Source organism: Salvelinus sp. IW2-2015, unplaced genomic scaffold (genome assembly GCF_002910315.2).
Source record: "Salvelinus sp. IW2-2015 unplaced genomic scaffold, ASM291031v2 Un_scaffold1895, whole genome shotgun sequence".
Taxonomy (NCBI): domain Eukaryota; kingdom Metazoa; phylum Chordata; class Actinopteri; order Salmoniformes; family Salmonidae; genus Salvelinus; species Salvelinus sp. IW2-2015.
In genome coordinates, this window is record NW_019943256.1 from 11202 (window position 1) to 32136 (window position 20935).

At 44.4% G+C, this 20935-nt stretch overlaps 1 protein-coding gene across 1 annotated transcript in view; it reads right to left on the reverse strand.

The window, feature by feature from the left end:
- ushbp1 (Usher syndrome 1C binding protein 1) overlaps window positions 1–20935 on the reverse strand; it is a 35062-nt gene that overhangs the window by 4082 nt on the left and 10045 nt on the right. The window contains exons 4-14 of the mRNA XM_070439754.1: window positions 19827–19990; window positions 19331–19540; window positions 18760–19097; window positions 18451–18591; window positions 16253–16341; window positions 16032–16161; window positions 15594–15837; window positions 14595–14753; window positions 9474–9585; window positions 8740–8842; window positions 6511–6946 (exon numbers count right to left, since the gene is read on the reverse strand). Coding sequence (XP_070295855.1) covers window positions 6511–6946; window positions 8740–8842; window positions 9474–9585; window positions 14595–14753; window positions 15594–15837; window positions 16032–16161; window positions 16253–16341; window positions 18451–18591; window positions 18760–19097; window positions 19331–19540; window positions 19827–19990 — 2126 coding nt within the window. The remainder of the gene's footprint in view (window positions 1–6510; window positions 6947–8739; window positions 8843–9473; window positions 9586–14594; window positions 14754–15593; window positions 15838–16031; window positions 16162–16252; window positions 16342–18450; window positions 18592–18759; window positions 19098–19330; window positions 19541–19826; window positions 19991–20935) is intronic.

Here is a 20935-nt window from a genome sequence, read left to right on the forward strand (position 1 = left end):
AACGCCGAGGAATAACAAGTCAAAATGAGGCTCAGTAGTGTGTGTGGCCTCCAACGTGCCTGTATGACCTCCTACAACGCCTGGGCATGCGCCTGATGAGGTGTGCGGATTGGTCTCCTGAGGCATCTCCTCCCAGACCTGGACTAACCGCATCCGCCAACTCTGGACAGTCTGTGTGCAACGTGGCGTTGGTGGATGGAGCGAGGAACATGATGTCCCAGATGGTGGCTCACTTGGATCAGGTCTTGGGGAACGTGCGGGCAGTCCATAGCATCAATGCCTTCCTGCTTGCAGGAACTGCTTGATACACCTGCCAACCACATGAAAGGTCTAGCATTTGTCTTGCATTAGGAGGACCAGGGCCAACCCCACCAGCATATGGGTCCCACAAGGGGTCTGAGGATCTCATCTCGGTACTATGGCAGTCCAGGCATACTCTGGCAAGCACATGGAGGGCTGTGCGGCCCCCCAAAGAAATGCCACCCCCACACTATGACTGACCGCACCAACCAAACCGGTCATGCTGGAGGATGTTGCAGGCAGGCAGAAACGTTTTCGTCCACGGCGTCTCCAGCACTCTGTCACGTCTGTCAACGTGCTCAGTGTGAATGCTTTCAATCTGTGTTGAAGAGCAACGGGCGCCAAGTGGCGAATTTGCCAATCTTGGTGTTCACCCCCCCTCTGGCAAATGCCAAACGTCCTGCACGGTGTTGGGCTTGTAAAGCACAACCCCACCTGTGGACGTTCGGCCCTCATACCACCCTCAATGGAGTCTGTTTCTGACCGTTTGAAGCAAACACATGCACATTTGGTGGGCCTGCTGGAGGTAAATTTTTTGCAGGGCTCTGGCCAGTGCTCCTCCTGCTCAAGGCGGAGGTAGCGGTCTGCTGCTGGGTTGTTGCCCTCTAATCGGCCTCCTCCACGTCTCCTGATGTACTGGCTGTCTCTGGTAAGCGCCTCCATGCTCTGGACACTAACGCTGACAGACACAGCAAACCTTCTTTGCCACAGTCGCATTGATGTGCCATCCTGGATGAGCTTGCACTACCGTGAGCACTTGTGTGGGTTGTAGACTCTCCGTCTCATGCTACCACTAGAGTGAAGCACACCGCCAGCATTCAAAAAAGTGAACCAAAAACTCAGCCAGGAAGCCCTAGGGAACTGAGAAGTGGGTCCTGTGGTGCACCAACTGCAGAACCAACTCCTTTATTGGGGGTGGTCCTTGCTACAATTGGCCTATAATTTCCACCTGTTGTCTATTCGCATTTGCACACAGCAATGTAAATTTATTGTCATCAGTGTGTGTCTCTCCTAAGTGGACAGTTTTGATTTCACAGAAGTGTGATTGACTTTGGAGTTACATTGTGTTGTTTAAGTGTTCCCTTTATTTTTTTGAGCAGTGTAAATTTCATGTTTTTTTTTCAATAACTTTGGTGCTGTTTTCGCAAGTATGTGGTGATCTTTCAAATGCTCTTAGTACAAAATGCAAACTGGTAATACCCAACCTGGTCTCAGAGCATTTTGTATTAATCTGTATGTAAAGCAGTACCTTGGGAACGTATTCAGACTCCCCTTTTGAGCTTTTTCCACATTTTGTTACGTTTAGCCTAATTCTGAAATTGATTAAATAAAAAATTATCCTCAGCAATCTACACACAATACCCCATAATGACAAATTGGAAACAGGTTTTTAGAAATGTTTGGTAAATGTATTTAAAAACAAATACAGAACTACCGTTATTTACAAAGGTATTCAGATCCTTTGTTATGAGACTCTAAATTGGAGCTCAGGTGCATCTGTTTCCATTGATCATCCTTTGAGATGTTTCTAACAACTTTGATTGGAGTCCACCTGTGGTAAATTCAATTGATTGGAAAGGCACACACGCTGTCTATATGTCCCACAGTTTGACAGTGCATGTCAGAGCAAAAACCAAGCATGAGGTCGAAAGGAATTTGTCTGTAGAGCTCTGAGACAGGATTGTGTCTGGGGGAAAGGTACCAAAACATTTCTGCAACATTGAAGGTTCCCCAAAGAACAGTGGGCCTCCATCATTCTTAAATGGAATGAAGTTGGAACCACCAAGATCTCTTCCTCAGAGCTTGGCCTCCCGGCCAAACTGAGCATCGGAGGAGAAGGGCCTCAGACAAGAACGCCATGGTCACTCTGACAGAGCCTCTAGAGTTTCTCTGTGGAGATGGGAGAACTCTTCCAGAAGGACAACCATCCTTTCCCTGGCAGCAATCCACCAATTAGGGCATTTATGTTAGTGGCCATACTGAAGCCACTCCTCGTTAAAAGCACATGACAGCCCGCTTGGAGTTTTTCCAAAAGGCAACAAAAGGACTCTCAAGACCATGAGAAACAAGATTCTCTCATCTGCTGAAACCAAGATTGAAGTCTTTGGCCTGAATGCCAAGCGTCACGTCTGAGGAAGCCTGGTACCAATTTTTTCAGCGTCAAGGGACTGGGAGAACTAGTCCGGATCGAGGCTAAAGATAACGGAGAAAGTAGCACGAGAGAGATCCTTGATGATACAAATTGGTATATTGTTTACGAATTTGTTAAATGTACAATATGTCCACGAATTTTGCGAAACAAATTCTAGCTAGGTTGCTGACGTTTAAGCTAGGCTAGGGGTAGCGGTTATAGTTTTGGGGGAGTTAGCTTTACAGGGTTAGGGAAGGGTTAGCTAACAGGGTTAAGGTTAGGGGAAGGGTTAGCTAACAGGGTTATAGTTAGGGGAAGGGTTAGCTGAAGGGTTAAGGTTGGGGGGAGAAGCGGTTTAGCTGAGAGGGTTAAGGTTAGGGGAAGGTTTAGCTAACAGGGTTAGGGTTAGGGAAGGGTTGCTAACAGGGTTAGGGTTAGGGGGAAGGGTTAAGCTAACAGGGTTTAACAGGTTAGGGGAAGGGTTAGCTAACAGGGTTAAGTTAGGGGAAGGGTTAGCTAACAGGGTTTAGGGTTAGGGGAAGGGTTAGCTAACAGGGTTAGGGTTAGGGGAAGGGTTAGCTAACAGGGTTACAGTTTAGGGGAAGGGTTACTAACATTGGTTAGGGTTAGGGGAAGGGTTAGCTTAACATGGTTAAGGGTTAGCTAACAGGGTTACGGTTAGGGGAAGAGGGTGGGGTTAGCTAACCAGGGTTACAGTTAGGGGAAAGGGTTAGGTCTTAGGGGAAGGGGTTAGCTAACAGGGTAGCAGTTAGGGGAAAGGGTTACTAACATGGTCCAGGGGAAGGGTTAGCTAACCAGGGTTAGGGTTAGGGGAAGGGTTAGCTAACAGGGTTAGGGTTAGGGGAAGGTTAGCTAACCAGGGTTACAGGTTAGGGGAAGGGTTAGCTTAACAGGGTTAGGGTTTAAGGGGAAGGGTTAGCTAACAGGGTTACAGTAGGGGAAGGGTTTAACTAACATGGTTAGGGTTAGGGAAGGGTTAGCTTAACATGGTTTAGGGTTTATGCTAACAGGGTTACCGGTTAGGGGAAGGGTTAGCCTAACAGGGTTAACAGTTAGGGGAAGGTTTTAGGGGAAGGGTTAGCTAACAGGGTTACAGTTAGGGGGAAGGTAGCTAACAATGGTCAGGGTTCAGGGTTAGCTAACAGTGGTTAGGGTTAGGGGAAGGGTTAGCTAACAGGGTTACAGTTAGGGGGAAGGGTTAGCTAAACAGGGTTAGGGTTAGGGGAAGGGTTAGCTTAACAGGGTTACAGTTTAGGGGAAGGGTTAGCTAACAGGGTTACAGTTAGGGGAAGGTTTAGCTAACAGGGTACATTTAGGGTTAAGGTAACAGGGTTAGGAAGGGGTTAGCTACAGGGTTAGGGTTAGCTAACAGGGTTAGGGTTAGCTAACAGGGTTAGGGGAAAGGTTAGCTTAACAGGGTTAGGGGAAGGGGTTAGCTAACGGGTTAGGGTTACGCTAACAGGGTTAGGGGAAGGTGTTAGCTAACAGGGTTAGGGTTAGCTAACAGGGTTTAGGGTTGGGGTTAGCTAAATAAGGGTTAGGGTTAGCTAAACAGGGTTAGGGTTAGGGTTAGCTAACAGGGTTAAGGGTTAGGGGTTTAGCTAACAGGGTTAGGGTTAAGGGTTAGCTAACAGGGTTAGGGTTGCTAACAGGGTTAAGTTCGGGGAAGGGTTAGCTAACAATGGCTAAAGAGTTGCAAAGTCAGTTTAAAAAATAGAAAGTAGTTGAAAAGTTGCTAAAAATTAGCCAAAATATGCTAAAGTTTGTCCGTGATGAGATTTGAACTCTTAACCTTTGGGTTTGCGTTATACGCTCACAAATCAACCCTGACGCAACCACCTACTTAAGTAACCACTGTCTCATGTGACCATCTAAACAAATATACATACTAATTCCATGTCCCTGGATTTACTTTTGTCTCTATGAGACCAGCGCTTGGTAATACTTGTAATGCAATCGCAAGTCTTATATTCAGCCTTTTATTGTGCATTCATTTTGTTTTGGAGACATCTTTCACTACACCAAACCATTGATCCAAACACAGTTTACTGTAAAATATTATGAGAAAATTGATGTAAAATCACCAAAACACAAACAATGATATCGTCTCAATTTAGTTGATATAACAACCAGTTAAATCCACATAGGAAGATACCAGTACGTGTCTCAAAAGTTGCCCTTTGAATTAATATGCCACAGTGCTGTAAATACACTGCACTTACCGCATACACCATTGACTGAAAGTCCATTTCCATCATCTCTATGGCCGTGGTGTGATCCAAGGTGGGATACCTTGAAAGACGTCTTTCCCATCATTAATGCGAAAAGTAAAAATGTACTTTCCGATATCATTTACAACATAGATGTACTAGTAAATCAATTTAATTTTTAATGAAACGGAATGAAACATAACATTTGCAGGCACTATTTGCATAAGCTTTGTCTTTGTGCCTTTGGCCGTAGGTTCTCATCGATATCGGCAGTACATGTCCTCATTGTTCACGCCGGCTGGGGAAAAACCCTTTCGGCATGGCGAAATACAAGCTTGAAACATTGGTCTGAACTGATGTCATTCATCGCGTGCCTCATCAATGGCCAGAAGGAGGGTGGCTCATTGGGGATGGAAACATATCCTTTCACATCTATAGTAATCCTATATTTATATTTTACCATATTTTGTAATGTAACTTGTATATTGTCGTGGGACCTGTCTGGCTCAGATTAGTCAAGAGCATAGCAGTAGAAACGCCAAAGTTGTGGGTTCGATTCGCCACTGGGGTCAATAGGAAATGGTTATCAACTTTGGATAAAGTGTGACGGTCTGGCTTTATGAGATTTACATATATTATGGTGTTTACAGTACAGTTTGGCCAATGCGATTTTAGTAAAGCAAGTTGTGAAACCCTCTATCAGAAGAACCCCAGCAAACTTCATGTTGGATACATGTTTAACTGTAGGCCATTTGTAACATACAGTGCAATCTCATCACTTGTCAATTCATAATAATATATTAGAGTAATATATCATACTAATACTCGTTTAATACTTTCAAACATACATTTTTCAATTATGAAGTGTCACGACTTCTGCCGAAGTTGTCGCCTCTCCTTTGTTCGGATCCGCGGCTTCGGCGTTCGGCGAAACACACCTTGGTTTCTCATTTAGAACCAATATCATTAGCTCCATTTACACCTTCTGGGTCCAGCCCTTGTTTTGTGCGTGTTTGCTATTGTTCAGTTTCTTGGTTTTGTGAGCCTGGCATTATTTGTCTCCTTTCATCCGGAATATTGTTTTTTGAGTTACAGTTATTACTCATCTCTGTGTCCTGCGACCTGACCCGCATCACCCCTAGACTTTTGACATGTAGTTCTCAACTGTAGTTAGAAACAAAACTAGTATTAAAATCTATAAGTTAAATATTATTACAGAGGCAGTGGGATTAAGATAATATATCTATAATAAGCATTTAACAAAGACAAGCACAATTATAATTAAAAAATGATAAGCGAGATTGCGAAAGGAAATGGACTTAATAATACTACGATATGTCTTGTATATGTGAACTGTGTATTTCTAGAATGAAAACGTTGATATAACAGTGATAAAAAAGTAACTTATGATGTGTTGTTGACTTATCAATTGAAAAAATATGTGCTTCATAGTTTGAAACTGAACGTTGCCTTTTTAATGATAACTGACTTATGAGTTGTTACTAAAGTTGTGAAAATTACGCAAACCACGTAGGACAAGAAGTCAGAACTGAGCATTCAAAAGGAAGGCTACAAAAAAAATTCTATATACATTATACATTTGAAAATACATATATGAACATATGTATTATATTTTGAGTTTGTTTGTTCATGAAATAAACACAGTGATTTATTAGACATCTGCTTGACAGAGATTAACTTTAATAATCTGGAACTTATTCTGTCAATCATCTTGAAAACGCATGTATACTTAAGTGGATAAAATCAATCAAATCCTCCGTCGTTACACAACGGAAAGGTCAAATGCTTTATTATCTAAAATGTTGAAAGTGGTGGTGACGGAGAGACACAATGGTGCAGTTTGAGGTCATGTGGCGGAGAGTGTGCAGGCGCGGAAGATGGGGTGTGAAGCAGGTGGGTCTGGGCAGGTGGGTCTGGGAGGGTGAGACTGGGCTGGAGATGGGGGTGTGACAGGTGGGTCGGCAGGTGGGCCTGGGCAAGGTGGGTCTGGGCAGGTGATCTGGCGTGGGGAAGTGGTGGTGTGAGCAGGTGGGCTGGTGCAAGGTGGTTCTGGGCAGGGTGGCCGTCTGGGCAGGTGGGTGTGAGCAGGTGGGTCTGGAGGTGGGCCTGGCAAGGTGGGTCCTGGGCAGGGGTGATGCAGGCAGCTGGAGGTGGGTGTGTGAGCGGTGGGCTCTGGGCAGGTGGGTCTGGGCAGGCGTGATTGCTGGCTGCTATGATGGGGTGTGGGGTGTGTTGAGCAGGTGGGTCGAGTTCTGTTGCGGGTCTGGGTCAAGGTGAATGCGCCTAATGGGGTTGAGATGTGGGTGCTGGTTCGTGCAGTGTGATGGATTGGATTTAGCGTGGTCTGTAATGCTGTTCTCAAATATTCTGTTTCACATTTGCAACAACAAACAACGTACCTTAAACGAAAAATAGTATGAATAATAATCGCGGGAAGCCCTCTCTCTCCACTTCCCTCCCTGTCATATCTATGTAACTGTCTGTCTGCTGGTCTGTCCACTGTAGAATCACTACATCTTACAATCTTTCGTGCGTCTGTTGGTGTAGCTGGTCCAAACCCGCTCTGGGAATCCCCGCTTAATCGCATCTTTAACTTTAACTGAAGTCACTGAGTTCACATGACTACAGGTCCCGCGAATGTGTTATTGTCGGCTGTTATTGTAGACGACCTAACAGCTCACACCTAATTGCATCAAGGGATATACAGCTTAGCAAGTTAGAGCTAACGAAGGATCTCAATTACCTGTCATTCTTTTGCCATGTGTGTTGTTCCGAGAGGACTTCTGAGCACGAGGATAAGATCTAAGCAGCGATGGACACATCGCCTGGCGCCTCAAAACCGCACATCCTTCGATGAGCTACAGGCCTGTCCTGCAAAGCGTCAGAATAACACAAATAAATATAAGGGAATAATTTTCCATATGGTTCAAGGTTATGGATATACACATTCAAGATGACACACTTATGTAGTCAAGTGTGGAAAGTTCCAGAAAATGTTCCAACAATGTCAAAGTAACATCCCAAATGGAATGTTCTCTATAGGGGACATTCTCAGAACACTGAGGACAAATAGAATCTGAAGGTAACACAATTCCCAGTGACGGGTTCAGGGATCCAAACTAAGCTGTGTCTCCCGCCATCCTAAACCTTCCACTGGAGGCCTATCTGTTTGGTCAGAATAATAGTTTGGGTACTGTTAACATGTGAATAATAGAAATATCAAGATGACGAAGAATATTCTTAACTAGACTGTACCCTAAAAGGGCAGTTTATCCTCTCATGGGTATAGCATTACTTGCACTTGACAATGTATCTAGAACAAAGGTCTTCTGAGTAGGTGTGTGTGGTGTGGTGTGTGTGTGTGGGTGTGTGTGTCGTGTGTGTGTGTGGTGTGTGTGTGTGTGTTGTGTGTGTGTGTTGTGTGTGTGTGTGTGTGTGTGTGTGTGTTGTGGTGTGTGGTAGGGGTGTGACGTGTTTAAACTATTTTCTACAAAAAGTTAAACACGTCACACACAAAACACACACACACACACACACACACCACACACACACACACACACACAACACACCTACACACACACCAACACACACACAGACACAGCACACACACACTACAGAAGACCTTTTGTTTTCAGATACAATGCTCAATGCAAGTATGCTAGTACCGTCATGATGATAAACATGCCTTTAGGGTACAGTCAGTTTAAGGACTTATTTCTGCGTTATATGTTCTATATTCAAATGAAAGTACCAAAACTATATGTCCTAGCAAACAGAATAGGCCTCCAGGGAAGGTTGTGAGAATGGGGAGAGACACAGCTAGTTTGGATCCCTGAACCCGTCACTGGGAATTGGTTCCTCAGAGTTCCTATTTGTCCTCAGTGTTCTGAGAATGTCCTTAGAGAACATTCCATTTGGGTAATGTTTACTTTGACATTGTTTTGGAACATTTCTGGAACTTCACACTTGACTACAAAGTAGTGGGTCATCTTAATGTTATCCCATTAACCTGGAAACCATATGAAATATTCGCTTATATTTATTTGTGTTTCTGACCGTTGCAGGAACAGCCTGTAGCCTGCGAAGGATGGGTGGCGTTTTAGGCCCAGGGATGTCTCCATCGGCTGCTTAGCCTTCATCCTCGTTCTCAGAAAGTCCTCTGGAACACACAACAGGCAAATAGATGACAGGTAATTAGCTCCCTCGTTAGCTCTAACGTGCTAAGTGTAACCTCTGATGCAATATGGTTGTCGTAGTCGTCTACAATAACAGCGCAGAACACAGTTGGGCCTGTGTGCCCTTGGAACTCATGACTTCAGTTAAAGTTAACGGATGCGATTAAGGGGGGATTCCCAGAGCAGGGTTTTGAGACCAGCATACACAACAGACGCAAAAGCATTGGTAAGAGTAGTGAATTCTACAGTGGACAGACAGACAGACAGACAGTTTACATAGATAGGACAGGGAGGGAGGGAGAGAGAGAGAGGCTTCCCGTCTATTATGTTATACTTTCTTGGTACGTTGTTTGTTTTGGTTTGAACAATAGAAACATACACATGTAAACAGCATACAGACGCACACCAAACATCAACACCATGCACACTGCAAGCAGACGCCACCTGCTCACACCCATTCTCCAAGCGCCAGCACACCCTGCCCAGACGCCACCTGCCCAGCCCACCTGCTCACACCACCATCTCCAGCGCCTGCATAGCACCTGCCAGACCCACCCCAGGCTCATCTCTCCTGCGGTCGAGAGCAACTGCCAGGCCCCACCTGCTCACACCCACCTGCTTCACAAACCCCCATCTCCAGCGCCTGCAATTCACCCTGCCCAGACCCACGCTGCCAGGCCCACCTGCTGCACACCACCATCTCCAGCGCCAGCATCACCAGACCCACCTGCCCAGACCCACCTGCCCAGACCCACCTGCTCACACCCCCATTTCCAGCACCTGTATCACCCTGCCCAGACCCACCTGCCCAGACCCACCTGCTCACACCCCCATCTCCAGCATCACTCTCCGCCACATGACCTCAAACTGCACCATTGTGTTTCTCTCCGTCGCCCACACACTTTCAACATTTAGATAATAAAACATGTGACCTTTCCGTTGTGTTAACGACGGAGGATTGATTGATTTCCACTTAAGTATACATGTTTTCAAGATGATTGACGAGAAATTCAGATTTTAAATAATCTCTGTATGTCTAATAAATCACTGRGTTTATTTCATGAAAACAAACTCAAAATATATATGTGTTATAATGTATTTTATAATGTATAATGTATTCTAATTTATTTTTGTAGCCTCCTTTTGAAATGCTCAGTCTGATTCTGTGGGTGTTGGTACATTTTCACAACTCTTAGTACAAAACTCATATCAGATCATTAAAAAGGCAGTTGTTTCAAAACTATAAGCATATTTTTAATTGACTAAGTACAACACAAGTTACTTTTCTATCAAACGTTATCAACGTTTCATCTAGAAATACACAGTTCACATTACAAGACATATCGAGTAATTATTTAAAGTCATTTCCTTTCGCAATGCTCACATTACTTTTTATATAATTGTCTTGTCATTTGTTCAAATGCATTTMACTATTACTTAATCCCACTGCTCTTAATGAATAATTTAAGCCTATAGATTTTAAACTAGTTTGTCTACTACAGATTGAGAACTACATGTCAAAAGTCTAGGTGATGCGGAGTCAGGCGCAGGACACAGAGATGAGTAATAACTGTAACTTTACTGAAAAACAATATTCCATGAAGGAGACAAATAATCCAGGTCACAAAACAAGACAACTTGACAATAACAAACACGCACAAAACCAAGGGGGAAAACCAGAGGGTTAAATAGGGAGCAATGATATTGGAATGGAAACCAGGTGTGTTTCGCCGAACGCCGAACGCCGCCCGAACAAGGAGAGGGACCAACTTCGGCAGAAGTCGTGACACTACATAATGAAAATGTATGTTTGTAAAGTATAAAGATATTAAGTATGATATATACTSTAATATATTATTATGATATTGACAAGTGATGAGATGCACTGTATGTTACAAATGGCCTGTACAGTAAACATGTATCCAACATGAAGTTGCTGGGGTCTRCTTGATAGAGGGTTTCACACTGCTTTACTAAAATCGCATTGGCCAATACTGTACTGTAACACCATAATATATGTAATCTACATAGCAGACGTCACACTTTATCCAAAGTGATAACATTTTCCTAATTGACCCCAGTGGGAATCGAACCCACAACTTTGGCYTTTCTACTGCTATGCTCTTACTAATTGAGCCAGACAGGTCCACGACAATATACAAGTACATTACAATATGGTAAAATATAAATATAGGATTACTATAGATGTGAAAGGATCATGTTTTCCATCCCCAATGAGCCACCCTCCTTCTGGCCATTGATGAGGCACGCGATGATGACATCAATTCAGACCAATGTCAAGCTTGTATTCGCCATGCCGAAAGGTTTTTCCCCAGGCCGCGTGAACAATGAGGACATGTACTGCGATATCGATGAGAACCTACGGCCAAAGGCACAAGACAAGCTTGATGCAAATCAGTGCCTGCTAAATGTTATGTTTCATTTCTTTCATTAAATTAAATTTGATTACAGTACATCTATGTTGTAATGATATCGGAACAGTACATTTACTTTTCGCATTAATGATTGGGAAAGACGTCTTCAAGTATCCCACCTTGGATCACACACGGCATAGAGATGATGGAAATTGGACTTTCAGTCAATGTTGATGGGTAGTGCAGTGTAATTTACAGCACTGTGGCATATTAAATTCAAAGGGCAATTTTGAGACACGTACTGTATCTTGCCTATTGGATTAACTGGTTGTTATATCAACTAAATTGAGACGATATCATTGTTGTGTTTTGGTGATTTACATCAATTTTCTCATAATATTTTACAGTAAACTTGTGTTTTGGATCAATGGTTGTGTAGTGAAAGATGTCTCCAAACAAAATGAATGCACAATAAAAGGCTTTGAATATAAGACTTGCTGCATTACAAGTATTACCAGCCTGGTCTCATAGACTACAWGTAAATCCAGGGGACTGGAATTAGTATGATATATTTTGTTTAGTATGGTCACATGAGACAGATGGTTACTTAAGTAGGGTGGTTGGTCAGGGTTGATGTGTGAGCGTATAACGCAAACCCAAAGGTTAAGAGTTCAAATCTCATCACGGACAACTTTAGCATATTTMGCTAATTAGCAACTTTTCAACTACTTTCTATTTTTTAYCTACTTTGCAACTCTTTAGCATGTTAGCTAACCCTTCCCCTAACTGTAACCCTGTTAGCTAACCCTAACCCTGTTAGCTAACTCTTAAACCCTAACCTTAGCTACTTCTACCGTAGCTAACCCTAACCCTAACCCTGTTAGCTAACCTAACCAATCCTGTATTAGTGACTGAACCCTATACTACTGCCTAACTACCCTGTTAGCATTTAACCCTAACCCTGTTAGCTAACCCGTATACCCTAACCTTTACTAACCTTCCTAACCTGTTAGCTACCTTCCTCTAACACCTGTTAGCTAACCCTCCCCAACCCTGTTAGCTAACTCCTTTTTAGAAAGCTTTTGTTATGTATTTTTATACTGGTTTTTTTTGTAGTCTACTCTTTTTTCTCTATATCAACCTGGTTTTTTTAGCTTACTGATGTCTTTTTTTTTATTTACTCCCTACCCTGTTAGCTAACCCTTCCCCCTAACCTCTGTTAGCTAACCCTTCACCTGTTAGCTAACCTTCCCCTAACCTACCCTGTTAGCTAACTACTTAACCCTGTTAGCTACCCTAACCCTGTTAGCTAACCCTTCCCCTATCTAACCCTGTTAGCTAACCTAACTCTGTTGCTAACCCTTCACCTAACCTGTAGCTAACTCCGTTAACCCTGTTAGCTAACCCTTCCCTAACCTAACCCTTCCCCTAACTGTAACCTTCTGTTAGTCTACTTTTCCCTAACCTACCTGTTAGCTAACCCTATCCCTAACCTTAACCCTGTTAGCCTAACCCTTCCCCTAACTGTAACCCTGTTAGCTAACCTTCCCTAACCCTACTGTTAGCTAACCTTCCCCTAACCCTAACCTGTTAGTAACCCTTCCCCTAACTGTAACCCTGTTAGCTAACCCTTCCCCCCTAACCCTAACCCTGTTAGCTAACCCTTCCCTCTACTGTAACCCTGTTAGCTAACCCTTCCCCTAACCCAACCTGTTAGCTAACCCTTCCCTAACCCTAACCCTGTTAGCTACCCTTCCACCTAACTCTTAACCTGTTAGCTAACCCTTCCCCTAACCTTAACCCTGTTAGCTAACCTTCCCCTAACCCTTAAGCTAACTCCAAAACTTAACCCTAACCCCTAGCCTAGCTAACGTCAGCACTAGCTAGAATTTGTTTCGCAATTTGTGACATATTGTACATTTAACAAATTCTTAACATATACGAATTGTTTCATCAAGGATCTCTCTCTGTACTTTGCTCCGTTCATCTTTGCCTCGATCCTGATAGTCTCCCAGTCCCTGACGCTGAAAAATGGTACCAGGCTTCCTCCAGACGTGACGCTTGGCATTCAGGCCAAGACTTCAATCTTGGTTTCATCAGATGAGAGAATCTTGTTTCTCATGGTCTGAGAGTCCTTTATGTGCCTTTTGGAAAACTCCAAGCGGGCTGTCATGTGCTTTTTACTGGGGAGGGGCTTCAGTATGGCCACTACAATAAATGCCTATTGGTGGATTGCTGCAGAGATGGTTGTCTTCTGGAAGGTTCTCCATCTCCACAGAGAAACTCTAGAGCTCTGTCAGAGTGACCATTGGGTTCTTGTCTGAGGCCCTTCTCTCCGATTGCTCATTTTGGCCGGGAGGCCAGCTCTAGGAAGAGTCTTGGTGGTTCCAAACTTCTTCCATTTAAGAATGATGGAGGCCACTGTGTTCTTGGGAACCTTCAATGTTGCAGAAATGTTTTGGTACCTTTCCCCAGACACAATCCTGTCTCAGAGCTCTACGGACAATTCCTTCGACCTCATGGCTTGGTTTTTGCTCTGACATGCACTGTCAACTGTGGGACATATAGACAGGTGTGTGCCTTTCCAATCAATTGAATTTACCACAGTGGACTCCAATCAAGTTGTAGAAACATCTCAAGGATGATCAATGGAAACAGGATGCACCTGAGCTCAATTTAGAGTCTCATAACAAAGGATCTGAATACCTTGTAAATAAGGTGTTCTGTTATTTGTTTTTAATACATTTACAAACATTTCTAAAAACCTGTTTTCAATTTGTCATTATGGGGTATTGTGTGTAGATTGCTGAGGATAATTTTTATTTAATCAATTTCAGAATTAGCTGTAACGTAACAAAATGTGGAAAAAGTCAAGGGTCTAATACTTTCCCAAGGTACTGTACATACAGATTAATACAAAATGCTCTGAGACCAGGTTGGTATTACCAGTTTGCAGTTTTGTACTAAGAGATTGAAAATTCACCACATACTTGCGAAAACAGCACCAAAGTTATTGAAAAAAAACATGAAATATTTTCATTTTACACAGCCCTGATTGGTGGATAGGATCATCTAGAGACTCAAGCACCTACTCTTCCTACCCCTTCAAAGTAGGAGGAAACATATGCAAGTAAAAGATGACTGGTCATTGATCAGAAGAATCAGATCAGATTGTGATGTCCTGCTACCTGCTGTTCTGTCCTGTTCTCTATCTCCTCAGTGAGGCTCTCAGGTGGTTAGGTTAAGGTTAAGTTAAAGTTAGGGTTAGGGTTGCTATCTGCTGTTTTGTCCTCGTCCTTTTTCTCCTCAGCGAGAATCTCAGATGGTTAGGTTAGGTTCAAGTTAAGGTTAGGGTTGTTACCTGCTGTTCTGTCCTCCTGTCCTCTATCTCCTCYGCGAGGCTCTCAGAGATCAGGGCTCCAGCTGCATCCTGGGCCTTCTGGGCCATTAGACTCCAGTCCAGACACCTCCGCTCCTTCTCCGTCAGACGAATTAAACCTCGCAGCTCCGACATCTCCTCCTGTATAATAGATCATATAATAATGTATTCCCTTTCAGCAGACGCTTTTATCCAAAGCGTCTTGTCAGTCAGTCATACATGTTTTACCTATGGGTGGTCCCGGGAATAGAACCCACTATGGTGACAATGCAAGCGTCACACTTTACCAACTGAGATAAAGAGGTTCACAAAGACAAGACATAACCACATAGTCAAGCTCAGACATTTCCTGAAGAACACACTAGTCGTTAGTAAATTATTCCTTTTGGGTCGAGACAAAAAAAAAGTGGGTCGAGGCTATAAATATTGGTTTTGTTTTTTTGTGCATCAGAGGAAGCTTCCAAAGGGCTCACAGCATAAAAAAATGTGTTAAGACAAGCACTAATGTAGACTCAATTGGTCCATCCAGAAATATCTGTCTGGAAATATCTGTTTGGAAATATCTGTCTGGAAATATCTGCCTCTATAAATAGTTTGGCCTCTCCTGGCTATATGCAAATGAGGATGAATTTAGCAGCCCTCTGAATTGAATTATTCTTTTGAAATGATTATTCTGATTCCACACCATGCTTCTGGGCTATGCTCATTACACTGTGATTATTATGTTGATATCTTCATCTCTGGATCTTACAGTCTACTACTGTGTAGTTGCTTATTGTAAAACAAAAAAGACAGTCATTGTATCTCTCTTTGGTCAAAACTATACACACCGTGTATATAGCACAGTTAGAGTTATACTGTTGGATAATCAAAGACAGAAATAGTATGTCCATAATTCTAGTATTCAGATTCATATTTCATGAATTGAATGTAAAGCCAAAACAGTACAGTAGAGTGTATAGTACAATATATATCACCCACCCTGACAGTGACCAGGTCATAGAGCAGAACAGCCTTCTCTCTATTGGTACTCTGGGGGTTGGAGGTGTCCTGGCCCCCCTGTCCTCCGCGGCTCCCTCTAAGCCCAGCCAGGGTGCCTGTATCTGGGCTGAGATTCCCCTCTCCRCCAGGCCCTGGCTTAGGGACACACACTGCTGCCCTGTCCTGCTTCAACCGCTCAATACGCTCCCGAATGTCTGCCTCGCACCCCTCTACCTCGGACCCCCTGTYGTGAGAGTAGGTTGTGTTTTATCAGACAATGTTTTGATGTTGTTTCTGTTTTAAATGTTTGTCGATGTTATTGCATGAAGCCAAAGGGAGATGTTCACATGTTGTGGACAGTAACAGTTTTTCTACTATAGTCAGAAGATGCTATTTGATCTGCCACAGACAGACCTGGCTGGATAATAAAGATGGAACCTGGTCTGGATGTGTGTTTCTGTCTCAACAGCACCCCCTGGTGTTGAGAAGGAGGTTGACAACTCCTCAGTTCTTAGACTCCTTAGGGACGGCCTGGGACTGCTGGGCTGCTGACTCTCCATGACCGGGCCTGGGAAGAGGAATTAACTGCTATGAGTGAGTGTGTGTGTGTGTGTGTGTGTGTGTGTGTGTGTGTGTGTGTGTGTTGTTGTGTTAGCCACCTGCTATGTGTCTCCAGTGTGGTATGACCTGCTGTGTCCTGCCCTCGTACACAGACAGTAACTCACTGTAGGCCTCCTCACACTCCTCGCTGTCGATCAAACAGGGAAAACGTTTCATCAGTATATATAGCAGCAGCACAACACTCGCAGAGCACAAGGTCATAGAGGAACAGGTGTCACCACGGAATGTATGTACATTTAACACACTAATGTAGGTCGTCACAGTGCTACATAACCTCATCCCCAGGCTCAATTGCTACCACATATGTTCGATAGAGAAAGAGCCGGCTGGTGGATGAGATTAAGTGTTACGACTCCAAACACCATCATCAAGTTCGCTGACGACACGACCGACGGTAGGACTGATCACCGATGACGAAGAGGCAGCCAATAGGYAGGAAGTCAGAGACCTGGAACTGCGCTGCCAGGACAACAACCTCTTCCTCAACGTCAGAAAGACAAAGGAGCTGATGGTGGACTACAGGAAACGTAAGGGGCGAGCACGCCCCTCATCCACATCGATGGTGCTGTGGTGGAGCAGGTCTTACAGATTCGAGTTCCTCGGTGTGTCCACATCACTGAGACATGAACATGSTCCACACAGTTGTGAAGAGGGCACYACAACGCCTCTTCCCCCTCAGGYGGCTGAAAAGATTTGACATGGGRCCTCAGATCCTCAAAAACATYGWCAGCTGCACCAATGAGAACATCTTGACGAGCTGCATACCCACTTGGTACGACAACTGCAAGGCGCTACAGAGGGTAGTGCGTACGGCCCAGTACATCACTGGGGCCGAGCTCCCTGACATCCATCCTCTTTACTAGGCGGTGTCAGAGGAAGGCCCCAAAAATTGTCAAAGACTTCAGCCACCCTAGTCATAGACTGTTCTCTCTGCTACCGCACGGCAAGAGCTACCAGGAACCAACAGGACCCTGAACAGCTTCTACCCCCAAGCCATAAGACTGCTAAACAAGACTGCTAAATAGCTAATCTATTGGCTACCAGGACTCTCTTGCACTGACTCTATATACACCCACTGGACTCTACCCACACACTGTCACACACTGGACTCTACCCACACACTGTCACACACTGGACTCTATCCCATCACATTACTGCTGCTACGACACCACTCTGCTGCGCACTACTTACCCACACACTGGACTCTACCCACACACACTGACACACACACTGAGACTCTACCACACACTCGACTCACCTCACACTGACACACACTGTCACACACACACACACTCACACACACACACACACACTCACACAACATACACTCACACACACTTTCACCCTCACCACATACACTGCTGCTACTGTTTATTATCTATCTTGTTGCCTAGTCATGTTCATAGCTACCTAAATTACCTCACCTCCCCCTGCACATGGACTCGATTTTTCTGCTTCCTGTATATAGCCATGTTCATTTCTACTTCCTGTATATAGCCATGTTATTTTCTACTTCCTGTATATAGCCATGTTATGTTCTACTTCCTGTTATAGCCATGTTATTGTTACTCCCTGTATATAGCCATGTTATTGTCTACTCCCTGTAATAGCCATGTTATTGTCTACTTCCTGTATATAGCCATGTTATTGTCTACTCCTGTATATAGCCATGTTATTGTCTACTTCCTGTATATAGCCATGTTATGTTCTACTTCCTGTATATAGCATGTTATTTTCTACTCCTGTTATATGCCATGTTATTTTCCACTCCCATTATATAGCCATGTTATGTTCTCTTCCTGTATATAGCCATGTTATTTTCCACTCCCTGTATATAGCCATGTTATTTTCCACTCCCTGTATATAGCCATGTTATGTTCTACTTCCTGTATATAGCCATGTTATTTTTCTACTACTGTCATATAGCCCATGTTTATTTTCCACTCCCTGTATATAGCCATGTTATTGTCTACTTCCTGTATATAGCCATGTTATTGTCTACTCCCTGTATATAGCCATGTTATTGTCTACTTCCTGTATATAGCCATGTTATGTTCTACTTCCTGTATATAGCCATGTTATTTTCTACTCCCTGTATATAGCCATGTTATTTTCCACTCCCATTATATAGCCATGTTATGTTCTACGTCCTGTATATAGCCATGTTATTTTCCACTCCCTGTATATAGCCATGTTATTTTCCACTCCCTGTATATAGCCATGTGTGTGTCTGTACCAGTATTGGAGAGCCATCTGCAGGGCTGTGCTGTCAGCTTCGTGTCTGCTGAGCGTCATACTGATCTGCTCAGACTCTCCCTTTCTCCTGTCCAGAGCTGCAGTCAGACGCTCGTTCCGGGCCTTCAGCCTTTCTATACACCTGTGGGGGTCAGCGAGGGAGGTCAGGGCCACGACACACAACACAACACACACCACACAACACACCACACAACACACCACACAACACACCACTTGGGAAACACTGACCCACACCAGCAGATCTGGGATCTATTCCATGTTGTAATTTAACCCTCTCAGTTGTACGTACCTCTGTAGTCTGTCTGTCTCACCCTCCAGGCTGACGCTGGGGCTGGGGCTACGACAGGGTCTGCCTTGTGGAACACTCCCAGGCCAGGGGGAGGGTGATGGAGAGGCCGAGGAGGATATGTCCCCCCCAGTTGAGAGGGCCGGGAAGATCCCCATGGCGATGGGTCTCCTGAGGAACAGAGGTGACCCGGGGAAGGGAGGAGAGCCAAGGAATGAAGYGGAACCAGGGGAACCAGGGGAGGCCCAGCCAGGACTCAGAACCACACCACTGGAGCTCCCTGAGGAGCTGTAGGGAGGAGAGAGGCTGCCTGATCGCCACGCCTTATGGAGACCCAGTAACTGGCACCAGACCCATAGACAGAGAGAGTTTAGCCATTCGTCAGCAGACAGACATAGTTTGACCATTGTGGTTTCAACCAAAGCATTATGATGCTAGATCAGAAAGATACAGTAAGGTCATAGCTCTCCCTAGCTCTCTGATTGGCTAGTTTGTGGAGTTTTCACTAAATTGATTACACAAATCCTTTTAGATCTAGGATTACTGAGATGTAGCCTGTTGCACTTCCACCTACCCTCTCATGTAGACTGTTCCTCTCAATCTCTATGTCTCCCACCGTGACCTTTGCCCCCTCCAGTTCTTCCTGTCTGCTTTGCAGGCTGCTGCGCAGGTCACAGTTCCGCTGGTGAAGTGCCAGGATGTCCTTCTGGTATTGCTGACGCTCCTCAGGGGGCAGACCAGATGGGTATGAGATCCCAAACTCTCTCTCCATCTCCTCTAAGACCTGAGGAGAAGTTTGAGGTCACACATAAGTTAATTAGTTAGGCATGATTCCAGGGTAATTAGGTTTTGAGGCCCACGTGGTAATTAGCCTACATAGGTCACTCAACTGGTAGTTAACAGCACTGTAGCCTGTGTTTCGAAAATATCCTGTTAGTGTGTAAAAAATAAAGTTACAAGTTTAAATATAGTTCACGTTGATAAAGCGTTATTCCAACTAGCTTGTTACATGGTAATAAAAAATGATGTCACATCATTCCTTATCAKCTGAGATTGTGACCGTGTCTCACCTGTGTGACTTGTACCCAGCTGTCCCTGGCGGCTGTGAGGTGTTCCGTCGGTCCGTCCCGGCCACAGGCAGTGTGAGAGGCAGCCCAGGCCCTCCTGGTGTTGATGGAACCCTCCAGAACAGACATGACTCCCTGGAGTTCTGACCATGCTTCACCACTACCCTCTGCAGGACAACACAGAGCAGACAAGCTATTACGGTCATCACTAAAGATCTGTACGCCATTTAGAAAGTCTATATATTCTATTCATTATAAATGTTGTGAAAGGATGTGGTTAACGTACTGATTGTCTACTCTTTGTAGTCAGCTGCTAACATTTGGATTTTGGTAATCCCGTCCCCAGCCAGCTCTGCAGTAGCAAACAACTGAGCCTGGGGATGAGGTGAGGATATGGGTAAACTGAGCCTGGGGATGAGGTTAGGATATGGGTAAACTGAGCCTGGGGATGAGGTTAGGATATGGGTAAACTGAGCCTGGGGGATTGCAGGTGTAGGATATGGGTAAACTGAGCTGGGGATGAGGTTAGGATATGGGTAAACTGAGCCTGGGATGAGGTTAGGATAGCGGTAAACTGAGCTGGCTGGGAGTATGAGGTTAGATATGGGTAAACTGAGACTGGGGATGAGGTGAGGATATGGGTAAACTGAGCTGGGGATGAGGTTAGGATATGGGTAAACTGAGCCTGGGGATGAGGGTTAGGATATGGGTAAACTGAGCCTGGGATGGGTTAGGATATGGGTAAACTGAGTCCTGGGGATGAGGTTAGGATATGGGTAAACATGAGCTGGGGATGAGGTTAGGATATGGGTAAACTGAGCCTGGGGATGAGGTTAGGATATGGGTAAACTGAGCCTGGGGATGAGGTTAGGATATGGGTAAACTGAGCCTGGGGATGAGGTTAGGATATGGGTAAACTGAGACAAGTATGAACGCGTTCTACTGTTTCTAAACGAGCATTCAGAAGATCGTGACCAAGAAACAAAAACAGGCGGATTACCAAGAAAATGAAAACCTCACAAATGATAGAGGCTGTCCTTTTCTTTGGACACACAAATAGATTATGTTTGGTCTGGCACAGTAGCCAGAAGTACAACCATCATCCCTTTCTG